Below are 20120 nucleotides of genomic sequence, written 5' to 3' on the forward strand. Positions count from 1 at the left end.
TCAAGTGGACAGCGCTGGGATTTTATTTGTTAGCTCTAGGTACCATGACTTTGACATTAATAGGCAAAACCAGTGAATGAGCAGCAACACGTTTCTTTTGTCATTGTGCTTTCAAAGCACCAAAAATGGAGCTATTTTATTATTATTATTATTATTATTTTTACTATTTCATCCTATCTTCCACACACTAGACAGATCTTGCTGTATATTGGATTGTTTCTAATTTATCAGTAAATTATTACGCAGTTTATGGGGGGTGAGGGGGCTGTCATGTAGTACCACATTTACATCATCAGAGGATTACAACATGCACATTCTACTGATGGGACTCAAGCCACAAGAATACGAGTGGAACGGTTATGGGCAGAGACTGGTCTGGACGGGTTCACGTTCACACCAACTATGGGCTGAGAAACCTCATTAGGAAGGTACCGATAGCAGTTCTTCCCTTGGTGTGGGAACATTACACGCATGCACAAGTGATGCAGTGGAGGACGTGGCAGGAGCGGCGGCTGCACGGAGGACAGAGGTGAAGGATGGGATGCCGGGCGGCAGGCGAGGGCTGGTCTCAGCTGTCCACAGCGAGCCTCTGCTCTGTGAGGGAGGCCTGCTGGGCGACCGTCTTGTTCTCATGGCTGCGGAGTTTGGATACAACTTCTAGAAAGGCCAAGCTCTGCATCTCCTTGTGAAGGGTTTCTAGAAGAGAGAAGTAAGATGGCTTAGAAATGCCTCTCCATTGGCTGCTGGGACTACAAGGCATCATCTACCCCCAGTATACACGGGTTCTTTGACGGAGACGGCGCCCTTTCAGGGCTCAGAGGTGGTAGTCATGAAAGAGGCCAGCCCCAGAGCAGCACAGGATGGCGTCCTATAGCTTTCTTTGGAAGGGTGATCTATGGGCAGATCCCATCGATGCTGATCACAGATCACTCCATGCCTTACTCAGTCGATCATTTCATGAGTTTCTGCAGTCAAAACGATCCTCATGTGATGTCCAGTTCTCTGGTGATGAGATTCCTTCACGTCCCAGCAAAAGACCCACCTTCTCTAGGAAGCCCTTCTCATTCCCCTTCCATTCTAGTGCCTTTCCTCTAGTGATTAGTCTCTCCACTTGATCCTGTCTAGGGCTTGCCCCTCTCCCGCCACCCCCAGACTGGGAAGGCCTTGAGAGAAGGACTGGCTTTGTATCCTCAGAGTTCAGCACAGTGCCTGGCACACACGAGGAGCTGACTGATGAGCTAGCGTGGGTTTCAAGCGACAAAGAACCCTTTGGACCTAACTTTTCCAGCTTGGTAGGCCCTGGCTGAGGCTGAAAATTCAGGGCCACCTCCACACCACTGTGAGTCGATGGAGGGATCTGCCATAATAAGGTTGGTGTCCAAAACCTTAGGATCACAGGGCAGAGGGTCTCTAGGGTTCTTAACATTTACTGTGTCGTGGGCCTTTTTTGCAGTCTGGTGAAGATCCCTTTCTCAGAAAAACCATTTTAAAATATCTGAATAAATGTTAATTTCCAATTCAAGGCTAGTGAAAATAAAGATACACTTTTTTCCCTTCATCCAAGTTTATGGACCGCAGGTGAAGACCCTCTGATCTAGTCATACACCCCTTTAGGGATAAAAGCAGATATTGATAATGGCAGCTCCCTGGTACAGTGGATAGAGTGCTGGACTGGAAGTCAGGAAGACCTGCATTCAATTCCTGCCTAAGACACTTGAGTGTCCAGTGGCCACTCTGTGGCCCTGGACAACTCACTTAAATTCTGCCTGCCTCAGTTTCCCCATCTGTAAAGTGAAACTGATACAACGCAGGTTATTTCATTCAATCCTCATCACAATCCTGTGTGGTGCTCATATTATTACTCCTGTTTTACAGTTTAGACGAAGGACTTGTCCAAGGTCACACATCTCCTAAATGGAAGCCTGGATGTGCACCTAGATTTTCCGACGCCAAATTTGGCATCCTTTTCACTATTACACACTGTCTCCCCTCCACAATGAATGAGTAAAAGACCCAGAAGTGCCCTTTGGTCACCACATCCCCAGTCATCGTTAGATAGCTGAGGTTAAGCAGGAGCCACAGTATGTGTAAGGGGCTCCCTCCACAAATGACCAGGCCCAGTAAAGCGTGAGCAGAGAAGGTGGCCTTGCATTCTTGAAGGTTATACGGGCAGAATGCCATTTCTTGCAAGTTCTCTAGGAAGCCAAGATGGTTGAGTATGGGGTTGGCTAATGTGTTTGATGTTTGAGGCCCAGCTTCATGAAACAGAGAGATTCTCCAGCAGCTTGGCTGCTAGGAGTTGAATTCTTTGACTATAGCAACACGTCAAACAGACACAAATGCAAAATGTCAATCACTCCTGGCTGGCTACCTTCCATTTCTGCAATAATGGGGTAGAGAGGTACGAAAAGGAATAGAGGCTGTTAAAAGTCATACATTTTTGATTCCACTAGTAGGCATATACCTCAAGGGGGCTGCTGATAAGGAAGTCCCCAAAGATACCAAAATATTCATAGCAGCACTTTTGTGGTAACAAAGAATTGGAAACAAAGTGGATGCCCATTGATTCGGGGAATGGCTAAACAAATTGTGGTGCATTAATATAATGGAATATTACTGAACTGTAAGAAAAGAATAGAGAGAAGCATGTAAAGATCTGCACAATGTGGTACAGAGTGAATTAAGCCAAGAAATCAATACATACCGGGACTACAACAATGTAAATTAAAAGAGCTACATAACAATCACAAGTGACTGTTTTGAAAACACAAAGAAAAAGCATGGCTCCAAAGAAATGACATGAGAAGGCACCTCCAATGTCCATGGATGTGATGTGGTACATTGCCCATATTTTCAGACCTTTTGGATGTAGTGAGCAGTTTAGTGATTTATACAGATTTTAGGCCACATACAAAAACCAAATTGTGGCTTGTCTAAAGGTAAGCACTTTGTCCAATGACATCAACAGCTGATATACTAGCAGAGGCACCAAACCACAGCCAAAGAAATATTACTTCTATAAATGGAATGCAAAGACAGAAAGAAACTTCAGTTGGATGGAAATACAGAGAGCTCACAAGTTCTCCTCAGAAATATCAAGGTTTTACATGCACCCAAACACAACAACCAAAAAAAATTCCATTTCATGCAGTAGTCTCATGTGTGTCTATCGTTAATATTTTCTTCAAGAAAAATATTAGAAGGCACTGGATGTGACAAGGAACAGAAATTACAAAACAAATCTGAAAATGAATTTATCATATCAGATAAGAAACGGGGGGTTACTAACATGGAAGACATTTCAGAATTAACTATCTGCAATCAGATTGGTGACTGGTTAAAGCAGAAGTCAACATGAACACCAAATACAAAACATAAAGATAAGAAAAAGACACTGTATTTATACCAGTATAAACCCAATCTATTTAAGTTATTAATGCTGAAAAATGGGAAACAGATAAAAGTACAGACGCTAACAGTCACCACTTTTTAGAGACCTTAACTACTGCAAAACAGTTATCAGGATAAGGAGGCCTGAAGAACACAGAAACTGCCTTAGGTGACAAACATATTAACACCTTAACAAGTGGAGAGACAAGGGAGTCAATAGCAACACCAGTTTAGAACCTAATTTGTAAAAAATATTACACAAGAAAATGACAAAGAGTTGAGAGCATTATTACTTCCCAAAACAGTAAAAAACAGGGAAAATAAACCTAACTAAAACAGATCCGTCAGTGTTGTTGCAGTATATAATCATTTATTAGTGATGAAGGAGATGTTACATTTGGATTCTACTGGAGCTCCTTAGCTCCTGATAGAGTAGATGCAGAAGTAGATCCGGGCTTAAAAAGATGAAGCTTAACCTGGACCTAACCTAGCACTCATAGAAGAAATAGCTGCTGGAAAAGGCACAATATTAAAAGTATTCAGAGATCAATTTTCTTTTTTTTTTATTTCTTTTTTTAATTTTTAATTTTTTTAGGCAATTGGGGTTAAGTGACTTGCCCTGGGTCACACAGCTAGTAAGTGTCAAGTGTTTGGTCTCAGGCCGGATTTGAACTCAGGTACTCCTGACTTCAGGGCCGGTGCTCTATCTATCTACTGTGCCACCTAGTTCGCCCCTAGAGATCAATTTTCAAACTATCTTAAAGAGGAGAAAGATTCAGAAGGATGGAAAAGATCACAGATGGTCTTATTATCCCTAGAAAGGTGACAGATACATATCTACATTTTAAAAATCTTCATAAAATCTTTGCCATGGCAAACCGTGAAACAAAGAAAAATTTAAAAAATGGCCCTCAGTACTATGTGACCCCATTCTGTTACTGGGATGATAGCTGCAAGCAGAGGGGCAGAGGGCATTAAGAATCACACTGTTTTTAGACCATCAGCAAGCTTTGATTTGCCTTCTGGTACTTCAAATGGGCTATCTTTATTCAAATACCAATGAGCAGACACATTGCTGGAGGAGCTGAATCTTATCAATCTTGACATTCTTACTATAAACAAAACCGGAAGAAGGGAGCTACAGGGAAATGGAAGGATTGCTTACAGGCACTTCTGAGAGAAGCGAAGGAAGGAGTGGCAGAGAGGGCTTTACTGTATGCCCCAAAGCCATAAGAAATAATATTTCTTGATTTATTTGGTCATCATATAGTGTATTACCAATGATAAGCATTCGTAAAAAGACCTTCATGTAAATAATTGCCACGTATATACAAATTGCTGTGGATGAATGGATAGAGAAATTCCACAAAGAACTTGGTAAGACTTTCCAAAACAAATCAATATGCAGCATGATACTTGCTGACTTCAATGCAAAGGAATGGAGAGAAATATACAGGCAAGTTATGGTTCAGATAAAAGAAATGAGAGAAACCAAGGACTTGTCAATCATACAAAAGTCTCATACTGCTACAGCATGAGCATTTAGGAAAAAAAAAAGAAACAAAAGAGCGAAGTGGACAGAGTAATCAGTAACACCACAAAGAATGAAAATGAATATACTTTAACATTCTTATGGACATGCAAGTTATCACTGAGTCAGCTGTCTGAACGGTCAACCCATCAACTCATCCTAGCTAAGAATTAATTTACAATAAACAAGTAGAAACAATAGTAATGAGAAAAAACAGGGTATATAATTAAGAAGATTTAACTCTGAATTACACTGGCTATTGAAAGTAAAAAAAAAAAAGGAAATGTACAACAGAAATGACATTGACACTCACAATTTTATCCATATAGTAAACTACATATGAATTAGTAGCTACAATAAAGAGACCCAAAGATCTCAGAAAGCAAACAGTCAGCACACATTTAACTTACTTGCCAAATGGAGAAAGCTGGCTGTCAAAGGGAATACAGAAATGCTAATTCCTCTATAAAATCTTACAAAGAAGGATGATGGAAGATTATAAGCAATCTTGTCTCATAAATCAAAAAGCAGATTAAAGAAGCTTAGCAAGATAATGCAATATGCAATGTGATCTCCAGAGCATCTCCAAGATGAAAAAAAGAAAAAGGAATTCAAACAGAAGAAAAATGAAAAAAGATTTTGCAAAAACTTTTTCAACAAACTTGCTTTTCTATCAAGGATAGTGGAATCACCACTTGGACCCCAATTTCACAGTCCCTGAAGTAGAGGAAGTCAAAATGGCACCAAAGAACAAAGATGGGGAAACCAGCCAGATTGGATCAAGTGTAAATAAAGGAGATACTTCCTGGAAGCAATACAGCTATGAGGGCACTAAGGGACTGATATACAAGGTATCTGAAGGTCTCAAACCTTGTTAATATCCAAGAAAAAGTGACTGAGAAAATACCAGCCAATACCATTCTATATACCTATTCTCCCAGCTACTCAGAATCTTTATAAAGGTCATGTTCACAAGTATTGAAGGCAACATCAATAAGGTTATCAGAAGAGAGCAAGTAGGATTTTTTTGGGGGGGGGGAGCGAGGCAATGGGGTTAAGTGACTTGCCCAGGGTCATATAGCTAGTAAGTGTTATGTGTCTGAGTCCGCATTTGAACTCAGGTCCTCCTGAATCCAGGGCCAGTGCTCTATCCACTGCACCACCTAGCTGCCCCGCAAGTGGAATTTTGCAAGTGATATTCAATAATGGATCACACGTGAACCATCTCATAATTGACTAAGAGATGTAGAAAATATCAGTTAGCACTGTGCTTCTTGTTTGTTGATTATGAAAAAGCATTTGACTTAGTAGGACAAAATGCTACCTTCAGGCTCTTTTAAAACAAAGTACCTTCCAACCATATAGCAAGATCATTCAAGATTCCTCGGAAGATGTAACAACAGAAATAACCTTCTTAATAACTGTGTGACAACACACATTGGGAGAGGCACAAAACAGGAAGATGTATGATTGTCAAAAGAACTTGCCTCTGTTCTGGAGGACACCTAGCTAGAGGCTAGGCCAAGGAAGATTCCCTACGGATGTGAACTCCTCCAGATGCTCCCATTTGTACATAACATTGGTACCATCAAGTACCAAGACATGGCAGAGCCTCATGAATGAGATCTGTAATCACTCAAGAGTTTAGCCTATCCATTCATACGTGAAAGACAAAATGGATGAAGGATGTCTATTACCTGGTTTCAGCAAGCATTTGGATGTACCTCCTATAGAGCTTGTCCAAGAGTATGTATGCCTGAGACCAATAATACAGCTGGGCTCTGAATTGAGGAGGAAGAAAGGGGCTGGCTGGATGCTTCTCAGAAACTGCAAAACACTTACTGTCCCCAAGTTTCCCATAATAACAAAGGCCCAACTTATACAAATGTTTTAGTGGAACTGTATGGCAGTGAGACTTGGGACGCCACCGACTCTGAAGAACTAAAGATGAGCATTGTATAGAGGGCAATGGAAGGTGGGAAGGAGCAGACTGCAACATTTTTAAAAAAGGAACTCCTCAGAAGTACAGGAGTAAAGAAGGGAATGACAGAGGAGATGGGCTGGTCATGTGACAAGTGCAAGAGATGCCAGGTGGATGGCTAGAATGCCCCATTGGCAGGAGATACTGTAAGGAAGTAAGAAAGGCCTCCAGTGGAGGTGGACCCCACATGGTGAACTTTGGGGGGGATGTGAATGAAAATTGCACAGGTAGGCAGGAATGAATAGGCTGAGATCTGCATTTTTGGAGGTAGCTCCAAAATCAGTGAAATCACAGATCCACTGGAGTACTGAGTATAAAACTTAGATGACTTTGAGGATATCCTTCATGAAAACATGAGAAGGAACAAGCAGGCTTCCATAGATGGTTTTCTGCAGCAGATCCTCTATGGAATATTTATGGGAGGACACGGACAGGAATGTTAGAAGCTGAGAATGAGATGTTGGGATGTGCATCAACGGGAGAAGAGGCAACCCAGAGGAGATGGCAGAGACACGAAGCATTATTACAAGCTTCAGTTAGATCTCACTTATCTCAGGCAAAAATGGAGAATCTTGTAGATTTCAAGAATATATTATCATGATGCAGGGGTGGCAAAGAGATCATAAAAAAGGGAAAAGGACCTACATGTGCAAAAATATTTATAGCAGCCCTATTCATGGTGGTAAAATATTGGAAACTGAGGGGATGCTCATCAATCAGGGAATGGCTGAACAAGCTGTGGCATATGAATTAATGGAATACTATTGTGCAATAAGAAATGATGAACAGGCAGATTTCAGAAAAACCTGGAAAGACTTGTATGAACTGATGCAAAGTGAAATGAGCAGAACGAGGAAAACACTGTACAGAGTATCAGCAACATTGTGTTGATGACCAACTATGAATGACTCAGCTCTTCTCAGCAACACAATGATTCAAGACAAGTACAAAGGACTCACAAAGGAAAATGCTATCAGCATCCAGATAAAGAACTGAAAGACTCTGAATGCAGATCAGAGCTTACTTTATTCTTTTTTGTGGGTTTTTCCTTTTGATCTGTTTCTTCTTTCACAACTGTGACTAATACGGAAATATGGTTTACACGGCAGCAGATGTATAACCTATATCAAACTGCCTAACCATTTTAGGAAGAGGGGAAGGGAGAGAGGGAGGAAGAAAAATTTGGAACTCAGAATCTTGGAAAAATGACTGCTAAAAATTGTCTTGACATGTAATTGGAAAAAAATAAAATACTATCAAAAAAAGAATACAGGGGTGGTGTAACATAAGGAAAACTATTAACATAATTGATTACATCAGTAATAAAAGTTAAAAAAATATGATTATATCAATAGGTGCAGAAAAAGCTTTTGATAAAGTACAAAACGCATTTCTATTAAAACACTAGAAAGTATTGGTATAAATGGATTTTTCCTTGAATTAATAAAAAGTATTCACCTAAAACCATCAGCAAGCATTACTTGTAATGGGGATTAGCTAGAAGAAATCTGAGTCTGTTTCAGATTAACTACATAATAACTAAACGTTTCTATTTCATTTCATTACTGCATTTTGGGGTGACATTGATTTCCCTTCTAGGTTTCTCACTCCTTTTTTCCAGTTTTTCTGTTTTGTTTTAACTCTCACTATTTATAAACAAAAAAATGAAGCTGTGGATCCTCGGCCTATTCTATCTTAGGGCGATGGAACAGAGTAAAGTGAGCAGGGGTCAAAATTCAGGAAATCTGTATCCCTTTTTGCTACACACTGACTAGATGACTTTTCCTGTCTGGGCTCAATGCCCTCCTCCTCCTTTGTAAGATAAAGCGACTGGACCTGCTATCTCTAGAATCCCTTTCAGGTCCAAATCTTATCCTTGGACAGCCTAGATTCTGAAAGCTGATGTGTCAAGCAGCTACTGGCCTGGTATGCACAGGACAGGTTAGACGACAGCCACTCATCACAGGATTTAAGTGTGGGTTCTCATCTGCATCAGTGGGAGAAATCCACACAGGGGACATGCCAGCTTTCCACAACTTGGATTTCTTCCCCTTCCAATTAAATTCACTGAGCTTTTCCTAAGTGTCTACTCTGTTCACTGGGCCATGTGAGGCACTGAGGATGTGGAGATGAAATGAGGCACGGTCTCTGCCCTTACATGGCTGCCAATTTAGTACAGAGTATAATACAAATACATAACTAACTGTAACACGAGTAAAATACACGGGAAGAAGAAGAAGTCCAAATAGAATGGTAAGAAGTTCAAGAAAGGACAGAGCTGGGAGGACTTCACAGAGGAGGCAGCTCACATCTGGTGTTTCCAAGAGCTACATTTACTGGCTGCCAGGAACCAGCCGCCTACATGGAGGGAGATATCCACCTCCATGATCTAAAGAGGCAATGGACGTAGGAAGCACTGTGGGAGTCCAGGTGCTAAAAAAGGAACTCAGTGGCTGTAAATTCGAATCCTGGCCCTGCCGGCATCTCCCTGGACGGAAGCCACCTCGACATCTTCCTGCGCACCCATTTGGCCCCGTGTAAGTAGGCCAAATGTCCTTAGAGGGAAGCTCTGGACAAAAGTGACTGCAAATTACGGTAAATGTAGAAACGCCCATTGTGATTTCCAGTACAGTATTCTCCCTGGATAATGGTACTTTGGGCAAGCACTGAACATTGTTTTTAAATCAGAGAAACACACACTGGAGGCTAGGCTGTGGTAGAGAAAAAGCTGCTCATTATTTTTACTCAGCATTGATTTTACATGGCTTTGGCTAGTTGTGAGCCATTTTCACAGCCTTCAAAAATCACATTAAAAGTGTTTTGAGGACATTACCATAACAAAAGCTATCCCATGTCATGCTCAAACTGCTGTCTAATGGATTTTTAAATCCAAAGTCACTGCTCGCTCTTCTGTGTTTTATGCTTAATTGTTACCACAAATCCAATGGTAGAGAAAACACTTACCAGATCCCAGGAGAGCACAGATCAAGACCATGGAGTTATATTTTATTTCAGGAGCACTTCTCTCATCTGCTAACAGTCTGTGTAGAATCTGGACAAGCTTTGCATTTTCTAGATCCTTCTCAGCAGTGACTAGAATAGAAGACAATTTATGTGTTAAGTCACATCCTTTAAATGTCTTTTGCCCAACCTCGCTAAGCATTTTTCTTCCTCTTTTAGAGAGCGGCTTTATGAAACCTCCCAACATGATATGACAAATAGCAAGGTGATGGATAATAGGGTATTCATCTCAGACTCAGTGAACAGAGGAGGATTGGCATAAACAGGTACCTCAGGAGCTTAGTTTTAGGATTCAGCATCAAAACAGCACAATCTGAAGACAAAATGCTCCTTTATGTGAAATACTATTTTGAAAGACAAAGTATCTCCTTGGTTAAGATCATCAACTCCATTTGAAAATAGAGGTCAAGTAGAAGACAACCATCTTATGAGGAAAAAAGGCTTTCTTGATGAATTTGGACATTTTAAAAATTAAAAAAGGAGTTTTAAAATTTAATATATGAATAAAGAAAAAAGAATGGCTCCAAATTTAGCCTGGTTTTAGGATTCTTGGAATTTCTCTGTATAGAAAAACATGATGTAGGTCCAAACACTGAATCATGAAAGTAAAGTCCCTCAAGCTTTATAGGTCTGGCTAAATGTTCAAGTTGGTGGTCACTAATAAGTGTTGGAGACAGGTACTGCAAGCATCAATATCTCCATTTTTTAGATGAGAAAAGTGAGACTCACAGAGGGTGAATGATTTGGTTGTGGCACAGTAGATACAGCACTGGTCCAGGTACCAAGAAGACCCAAGTTCAAATCCAGTCTCAGACACTTACTAGTCATTTAACCTCTGTTTGTCTGGATTTCCCCATCTGTAAAGTGGGGATAACAATAGCACCTACCTTCCAAGGTTGCTGTGAGGATAAAATGAGATTTATATATAAATATATACTATTTCTATAGTAACTGTAAGACTTTGCAAACCCTACAGCACTATATAAATGCTAGTTAGTTACAATCCTATGTACTGTGTTTTTTGCATTTAAAAATATTCTGAGAATGAGACACTTATTGGACATGGCTAATGTGGGAATTTCTTTTGCTGGAACATGTGTTTATTCATATTTCTTAGGAAGGTTTTGTTTTCTTTTTTTTTTTTTCAAAGGGGGATAGGGAAAAAGAGAAAATAGACTTTTGTTAATTGAAAAAAAAAATTTAAAAAGAGGGTTAGAAGTCTTTACCAGATTGCCAAAGGGCTCCCTGACAAAAAGGAGCAAGAAGCATGGTACAATGAACACTGGACTTGAAGTCAGGAGACCTGAGTTTGAACATGAGTTCTAATACTGTCACTTGTCTGATTATGATCAAATAATTTAACACCTCTGAGCCTGTTTTCTTGTTTAAAAAATGGGGGTGGTAATACTTGTCCTACTTATTTCACAGGGTTAAAAGTCTATCATCTTTTATGTGGACCAAAATGATGGTATCTGAGATTGGAATTTGAATTTCTGAACTAGAGATTAAAATAAAAGCATGGGAGAGAATGCCTAATAAGGGCTAGAAAAGATGCATTTCACTGGATTCTTAGGAATCTGATCTAGAGGATGGTAAACTAAAATGGGGAGGGAGAGGTAAGACAATTGCTCAGCTATATCCAACCCTGGTAGGTTACCCTTAAGGGGTGGCCATTATAATACGGCAAGAAGCGTAACCATAGAGATGCTCAATAATTTATAGGAGAAAAAAATCCAAGAAAAAAGCCAGCAATAAAATTCATGGCTTTAGATGTTTATATAGAGATGTATGATATGAGTAATAAGCAAGGCAAACCACAGATCCTAATACAAGAAGGCAAATGTGATCTCCCGGCTATCGCTGAGACTCAGCCAGAATACAAATTTGCAAGGGCAGAGGTTATTCAAAATGGACAGAATAAAGTCAGGGCTAGAACAGAAGTGGTACTATATCCTGAAAAGATTTATTTAAGAACCAGAGGGGAGAAACAGTATGAAGAGTATTTGCCTGAAGATCAAAGGGGGAAGAAATGAAAGTAATGTTGACTGAACGTGTGATAGAGCATCAACTGAAGAGTTCAGAAAACATCACAAATCAGCGACGGCAGAATGATCCAGGAGGAATGAGGAGGCTTCAAGTATTCAGACATCTCCCAGCGCTTTCTCTCTTTCCAGTGCTGAGTAACTAACAAATCTCTAGCTGGATTCAATGGTAAATCCTTCAAAAGGAGGAAGAGCTAATGAGAAGGGCTGCCATTCTGGTCCTAATTTGCATCCATAAGGAGGAGCTGGTTGTTGAAGGGAAACTGATGAGAGCCTTGGGGGAAAGGAAATATTTCCCTTTTAGAATTTGTTCTAAAGAAGAAGATGGATAAAGTCTGACATGCACCTTGGGTTTTTGGACAACAGCTTCCAAGGGTTCAGAGAGAAGGGACAGGGGCTGAATTCTACAGGGAACTAAGGAGAGGAGGGAGGGATGGGAAACCTTCAAGAATAAAATTCTGAAGATGCAAACAGAAACAATTCTAATGAAAACAAACAAGGGAAAGTGAAAAGACTGACATGGATGGTCAACACACAGATCTGAAGTTTTTTGGTTGTTTTGTCTTTGTTTCCAGGTTTTCTGTTTCTTTTTTTATGCATGGGACCTTTCTGCCTTCAGTCTTCTTGGGGTACATGACCAGCATGGGTATTGCTGGGTCAATGATACAGTAACAAAGTTGAATGACTTTTCTGATAAAATTTTTCATTGTTTTTGGGATGTTTGGACCTAACAGCTTCACCTCCAGCATGGTCAGTCTTCCCACAGTCTTTCTGGCCTTCATTGTTTCTGTCACTTGTCACCTCAGAGTTGTTTTCCTTTGCATTTCTCTTTTTATTATTCATGACATGAAACAATCTTTCACATGGTGATGGATAGTTTGTGATTCTTTTGAAAATTGTTCATGTGCTTTGAGCTTTTATTAGGGAATGGTTTTTTAGAGACAGCTAGGTCGCTCAGTGGATAGAGCTGGGCCTGGAGTCTGGAAGACCTGAATTCAAATCCAGCCTCACACAACTTAGTAGCTGTGTGATCCTGGGCAAGTCATACCTTAATCCATTGTCTCCAGTGGCAAATGGCAAACCACTCCAGCATCTTTGCCAAGAAAACCCCATGGACAGTATGGTCCATGGGATCATGAAAAATTAGACACAACTGAACAACAGGGGGCACCCCAGTGCACAGAGCACCAGCTTGAGTAGGAAGACCTGAATTCAAATTCGCTTCAGACGCTTACTAGCTATGTCACTGAATCTCTGTTTGCCTTAGTTTCCTCTACTGTAAAATGGGGATTATAACAACACCTACCTCCCAAGGTTACTGAGAAATTAAGTGAGATATTTGTAAGTGCTTAACACCATATCTGGTATGTAGTAGGTTCTATATAAATGATGATGATGATGAATGGTCTTATCTATTTGTGTTAATTGCATGTATATCATAGAAATAAAACTTTTGTCAGAATGATATGATGCAAAGATTTTTTCCCCCAATTGACAGCTTATCAATTCTTATCATTCCTGCAGCAGTTTTATTATTCAAAAGCTTTAAAATTTTATGTATTTGAAACTTTAAAAAAAAAAAAGAGATTTCTTCTTTCCCTTGTTTAGTTAGGAATTCTCCCTCCAACCATAGTTAGGGAAGATAGATTCTTACACTGTCTTCTAATTTTTTAAAAAAAAAATGATTTGGCCTTTTATATTCAGGTCACATATTCATTTGGAACAGATTATGGTACATGGTACAAGCAGATGGTCATAACTTATCTTATGCCATTCCTTTCCAGTTTTCCCAGAGCTTGTTGAAAAGGGATTCTTTCTCCAGTTTTACATTCCTGAGCTTATCACAACACAGAGGACCTAGTTAAACTGCTTGCTGATTCTTGCTTAGCTAGTCTGTTGAACTAATATATTTTAGCCAGCACTAAGCAGTTTTGATAATTGCTGCTTTATAATATAGTTGGAGGTCGGAAAATGCTGTTTAAATCCTTCAGTCATTTAAAAACAACCATTTTCCTCGAGATTTTAGACCTCTTGGCAATTAGATAGATAAAGTGCTGCACTTGGATTTAGGAAGACTTGAGTTTGAATCCTGCCTCAGACATTTACTAGTTTTGTGATTCAGGGAAAGCCATCCAACCTTTCTCAGACTCAGTTTCCTTATCTATAAAATGGGAACCTCAGATGGTTGTTGCAATGATAAAATGAGATGATATACAGAAAATGCTTTTGCAAGCCTCAACACACTGTATAAATATTAAATATTACTAGCTATTATTATTTTGATCCTTCAAATGTATTTTTTTTTGTCTAACTCTATCAGTTGTGAATCTGATTAAGAGAGCTTTAAGTTAAAAGGGCAGGAAAGAAATGTTTATATGTGTGTGTGTATGCATGCATGTGTATCTCCCCTCCCCCCCCATCCCGACCCTAACTAAATCTGCCTCTTTGTACCTTTCACCCTTGTTCCTAGTTCTGTACTCTGTGCACATGGAGAACAAGTCTGGTCCCAATATGACAAAGCTTTAAATGGTTAAATCCTTCTTTGGGTGAAAAAACCTTCTCCAAAAGGTTTGGAGCTCTCTAAAAGCTCCAGAGCTTTTCCTCATCTCATCCTCCACAAAAGGCCCAGGGTGACATTCCCAAAGCAGAGATGTGCCTACATCACTCCCCTCCTCCAGGAGCTCTAGCGGCTCCTTGCCATCGCAAGCCTGTGGTCTTCTCAGAACACAGCTGGCCCGCCATGTATGCCTTTGGAGTGAGGGTGGGGGTGAGAAAGTAGTCTCAGCCAATGGGCTATACCTCAATGCTTGCCTTTGGGGGGAAAAGCATTTCTTTTATATACTTAAAATGTCTACACAGACTACTTGCCATGGAGAAGAAAGTAAAGCAGTTGGGGCAGCTATCTGCTAAAGGTCTCTGCATCCCTCTCCCCCTTTCAAAAACAAAAAGGATTTATTTGCTTCAGTTCATCTTTGTTGTATAGATTGTAAATGGTTTTAATAAAGTTGTATATATCGTGTGCAGAACAATAAGAAAGCTCATTGGTGCGGACAGGTAGTTGGGAGCCCTGATCATGCCAGGACAGGGTGAGAAGGCAGAGAGATCAAAGGAGTGATGGAGACACAGTTTACTTAGACTTCAGCCATCTGACAACATCTCTTACACATTCTAGCGAAGAAGATGAGAAATGGAGGAGCGTGGGATTGGTGGGATGACTGACCTCACAAAGCAGTCGTTAATGCCTCAAGGTCAACCTTTTCTTAAACACAGACATCCTGGTTCAGACGTGTCAGCAAAGGTCCTGCCTTTAGTCCACCCCTGATTTGAGAAATAGATGGAAGAAAAGAAGAACTTGCCGCTAGTGTACTTACCTAATTCTAAAGCTGCTATTAGCGCCAACGCAACAAGGGCTTCATTCTGCATTATTACATGTTCACTAGTTGCCATGGTTACGAGATGCTTTACGCCACCATTCTGCACAATGGTTTTAATTACATCCTAAAATTAAAAAAAAGAAAGCCACAGAAATATTAAAAAGATTTACATCAAGAAGAAATAAATTACATTATAATCAGTCAATTTATTGTTTAGTTGAATGGTTCTTTGACAGGGTCCAGTATGAATCACTACATTTAACCATTTTAAAAAAAATTACTGGGGGAAAGGAAAAGGTTTTTTAAGCTATAAATAAATTTATCAAATATGACAACTTAAATTACTTAAATGGAAAAGTAAAATCTTACTTCAGGACCATTTATGTCAAGCATCCATTTTAAGCAACAGACATGTCCAAAATACCAAGCCAATAAATAAATATGGCTGCTGATCCAAACTTTGATTTTCTTTTTGATCAACCATGGAAAGAACTATGGAACAAAAGACTCACTATTCATTAAATTAGTAGCTTTATTTCACCTAGCTTTATTTCAAGTGATTCTGGGTAAATGGTCTCTTATTTAGTGACTTTTACTGAGTGACTCCTTGACTAGAATGCCATAAAGCAAATCATGTGTATCTGAAATATAACTATGTACTTGAACTAAAACACACCCAACTTTTCTACTTCTCCTGGGGCTACAAATATATGAAACCCACAACATAGCATGACAGAGGGGCCATATTTGTTTCTTCTACTACTCATTATTTTACCCTCAACTCAGAGATTTTCAGGGTTTTATTTGTTTATTAGAGAAAAACTACCAATTGGAGGTAAATGTGACTCAGTAAAAAAGTCTAAATTATAGAATAAATGGAAAGATATGAAGTATTACTTTCAAATATTTTTAATTAATTAAAATAATTATGAATGCCTTCCAATAGGCTTATTTAATGACAAGACTTATGGTTCATAACAAAAAGAATCACAAGATCACAGTTTTGGAGGCAGAAGGGGTCTAAGAGGTCATTGAGGCCAGACCCCTCATTTTACAGATAAGAAAACTGAGGCTGAGGGCTGTGAAGTGATCTGGCCAAGGTCATATAGTTAACAAATAATAAAGATGGGCTCTGAACCCACATCCTCTGATTTCAAACCCAACAATCTTTCTACTGCAGCATCCTGCTGCCTACCCTCACCTGTACTAATGTTCTAAAAACAGTTAGTTCTTTGGTCATTTAAATACATCACCATTTTATTTACGCTACTTAATGAGGAAATCCGCTCTTCCTAAATAAAAGATAAACTCCAGTCCAACGTGCATGCACGGCAAAAGGTCCCAACTTCCAAATTGGAAGAGTCCAAATTCAAAAGGTTCTGTTGCAGTTCTATTCGAACACCTAAGGGTGGCAGCACAAGCCAAGGCCTATCTTAGTCACGTTTCTAGAGAGACTGACATTACTGCAAATGCCTCGACTGAGTATTGCTACTATGAAGAAACCACAGAGAAATGTGTTCCTATGAGAAAGGAGAAAGGATATCCCTGGAGAAGCCAATGAAAAGCACCTGCCCTGCTTGCAATGCTGGGTCACAGAATATTCTAATCACACTTTGGTCCTCTGTGTCCTGCTAACCATAATCCTTCATCTACTTCCTAACTCTGTACTTCCCGATCCCTGCATTGTATCACCGCCTATTCATTGTTCGACTCTGCATCACTCTGAACTTATCCTTTGTCTTCTCAATCCAGAGGTAAGTCTATGAAGTGGCCAGCTATATTCCATTTGGGAGGACTGGAGGGGGAGAACACCACGACTGTAAAGCCTTCTGATACACCCACAATCTGATTTTCCCCTAGTGCACATAAAAATGCCTTGGCTAAGCCTGAAAAATCCCAGTATTGAAATAATTCTTCCACATTAAGTCTTTCCCCTTGTCAGCCTCTTTGGAAAGCTAAGAAAATGTTCAATTCTGATGAAAAGAAAGTATCCCAAGGTACTATATCATCAGTGACAAGTTCATTTAGTTGAACCCATGATAGTGAAATCTTCAAATTTGTAAGTAAAGCATGGGAATTATAAAGGAAGTCAGTGAAAAAGAAAATCAAGACAAAGACAACTATCAGAAGTTCTACCTGCAAATTATCTGTGAAAGGTGCTTGGGCCCACGTCTCATAATCCAAGTTGTGGTATGTCCTGTAATGTCCTTGGGGCAGGGGAAAGGAGAAAGAATCTACAAAGGGGCCTTATAGGTTTGGAAACAGTAGTGCCTTGGAGATTATTGGAAAACACACACCCAAGCAAGATTAGTTTCCTGACTCCTCTCTTTGGGCTGGAGAAGGTAATCGGTATGTGTTGTTAGTATTTTTAAAAAATTAACCTTTAAAATTTTCATTAAAAAAATCTTAACATGCATTCGTTGTCTTTCCTTCCCACTTCCTACCTTTCCCTTGGGGGGGGGGGGGGGAAAGAAAAACAAAGCCCTTACAACAAATCTGCACAGTAAAAACCTTCCCTCCCTTTTCTTTTCTCATTCCTCTACAATTTCATTAGCAAGTACTTACTGTGCATGGCACTGTCCTGGGTGCTATGACGGATACACAGACATAGAAGATTTTCCCTCAGAGAACTTACAATCCTGTAGAGTTTTACATTGTACCACAGGGTAAGGAAGGTAAACCACAAACCAAGTGTATTATTGTTAAGTCTGCTGTGAATTTTCATACTATGTGCGATATAGCTGCAAGAGTCTAGCCCAGTATAGACAGACAGGCAACCCCAAGGAAAACTAAAAACTTTTACATTAAATAGCACATACACTGACAAAGTAAACTGTATAAGGCATGGTATCTCTGTCTCCAGCCTACAGAGCCATAGCATACGTACAATACCTGCAAAATTATGTGAGTATCTTCCTCCATGATTTCCCCACTCTGATAACTTGCAAGACTAATCACAAGCTGAGTTAGCTCCCTTTTCACTTTTTCACTTAATGACGATGCCCAGAGTTTTAAGGCTAAGATCTTGAAAGTAAGGTAATGAAGATAATACCTCAGAGCTACTCATGCAATATAATATTCTCAGCATTGCCTGACACAGCACTGGGAGACATGGCCCCTGGAAAAGTCAAACAAGTCACTATTAATCAGAGAAATACAAATTAAAGCCATCCTGAGATTCTACCACACACTCACCGGAGTGGAAAAAACAACAAACAAGGAACATGGAAAGTGCTGAAGGCTACAGTAAACGTGATTAGATAAATAAGAAACTGAAAGCAAGAATTGCTGTAAATCAGCCCAAATGGAGGTGATCTACATGCAGATAACGGAAAGCTGGCTGACTGCACATATAAACAACTCCCTAGTTCTTGGGATGTACACAATTTAATAGAGCTTAGCTATTATCGGAACTTAACTACTATGGGAAAACAGGCACATGGGAAAACCAACCATTCTGGAAAGCAATCTGGAATCATACACAAAAAGTGATTAAACTGTGTTTGTCCTTTGACCCAGCTATACCACTGTTAAGCCTATATACCTAAAAGGAATCAGAGAAAAGAGAAGGTCTTTTCTGTACAAAAATATTTCTAGCAGCTCCTTTTGTGGCAACAAAATACTGGAAACTAATGGAATGTCCTTCAATGGAGGAATGGCTGAATAAGCTGAGGTATGTGAATGTGATGGGGTAGAATTGTGCTATAAAAAATGAGGAGATAGATGATTTAAAAAAGACGTGGAAAGACTCATATGAACCGATGCACAGTGAAGGGAGGAAAACCAGGAGAACAATTTCTACAACACCACCTTAAAAATAAACAACTTTGAAAGCTTTAAGAATGATGATCAGTACAATGACCAGGATTCCAGAAGATCGATGATGAAATAAACATGCAATTCACTTCTGGGAGGTGACAGATTCAGGGGGTGGAATGAGATGCATATTTTTGCACAAAGCCACTGAGGGAATTTGTTTTGTTTGATTATGCATATTTCTTATGAGCAATTTCTTTCTTTTTTTCTTCTCAACAGCATACAGCACTACACATGGGGAGAGAAAATAGACTTCTGATATTATTTTTTTAAAAAAGAGAGGTGGGGGGCAGTGCTACAGGTGTAAAATGCTGCCAGCACGATCAGATGAGGTCATAGTATTATTAGTTTTACTTTGTTACAAGAGGTCTCTCACAAAGTGAGAATAATCTGTAAATATTTGTAATGGAAAAACAAAACATCAATAAAATTTAAAGACACAAACTGGGGGATGAGAAGGACCCCTATCTCATCTTAGAATAATGGCCATGTATCCTTGTGGTTATCACTAAATAACAGTGGAACCGAAGACGCTGGAGTATGTGTTACTTTATTTCCCTGCAAAGGGAGCAGAGTTTTTTTCACAGCCATACAGTCTTTGGAGGTGGGAGGGTCTGATCATCCCCCACACCTTGGCAGGAGAGCTCAGCACATACACACAAGGGTACCTTTCCTCTGGTGCAGGCCAATAACCACTTGCTAGACCAAAACATCTATGCAACTCTTGCTGGGCTACAGTAAATGTGATTAGATAAATAAGAAATTGAAAGCAAGAACATCTGTAAATCAGCCCAAATGTAGGTGATCTGCATGCAGACAATGGAAAGCTGGCTGACTGCACATATAAACAATTCACTAGTTCTTGGGATGTACATAATTTAACAGGGCTTGAGTATTAAAGCTTGAGAGTTTGATTTCTGTTACTCATGCCTTTTCAGTAAAATATGGTGCTATGACAGGCAGAG

The 20120-nt window shown here is 39.7% G+C and overlaps 1 protein-coding gene across 4 annotated transcripts in view; it reads right to left on the minus strand.

The window, feature by feature from the left end:
* The window catches only part of RAP1GDS1 (Rap1 GTPase-GDP dissociation stimulator 1), a 214008-nt gene continuing 193888 nt past the window's right edge, over positions 1-20120 (minus strand). For all 4 annotated transcript variants that reach the window (XM_027837596.1, XM_027837595.1, XM_027837594.1 and 1 more), the window contains 3 exons: positions 15337-15463; positions 9867-9995; positions 1-696 (listed from right to left, as the gene is read on the minus strand). In XM_027837596.1, coding sequence (XP_027693397.1) covers positions 569-696; positions 9867-9995; positions 15337-15463 — 384 coding nt within the window. In that variant the 3' untranslated portion in view covers positions 1-568. The remainder of the gene's footprint in view (positions 697-9866; positions 9996-15336; positions 15464-20120) is intronic.

Source organism: Vombatus ursinus, unplaced genomic scaffold, assembly GCF_900497805.2.
Source record: "Vombatus ursinus unplaced genomic scaffold, bare-nosed wombat genome assembly UNPS02014821.1, whole genome shotgun sequence".
In the NCBI taxonomy this organism is placed as follows: Eukaryota; Metazoa; Chordata; class Mammalia; order Diprotodontia; family Vombatidae; genus Vombatus; species Vombatus ursinus.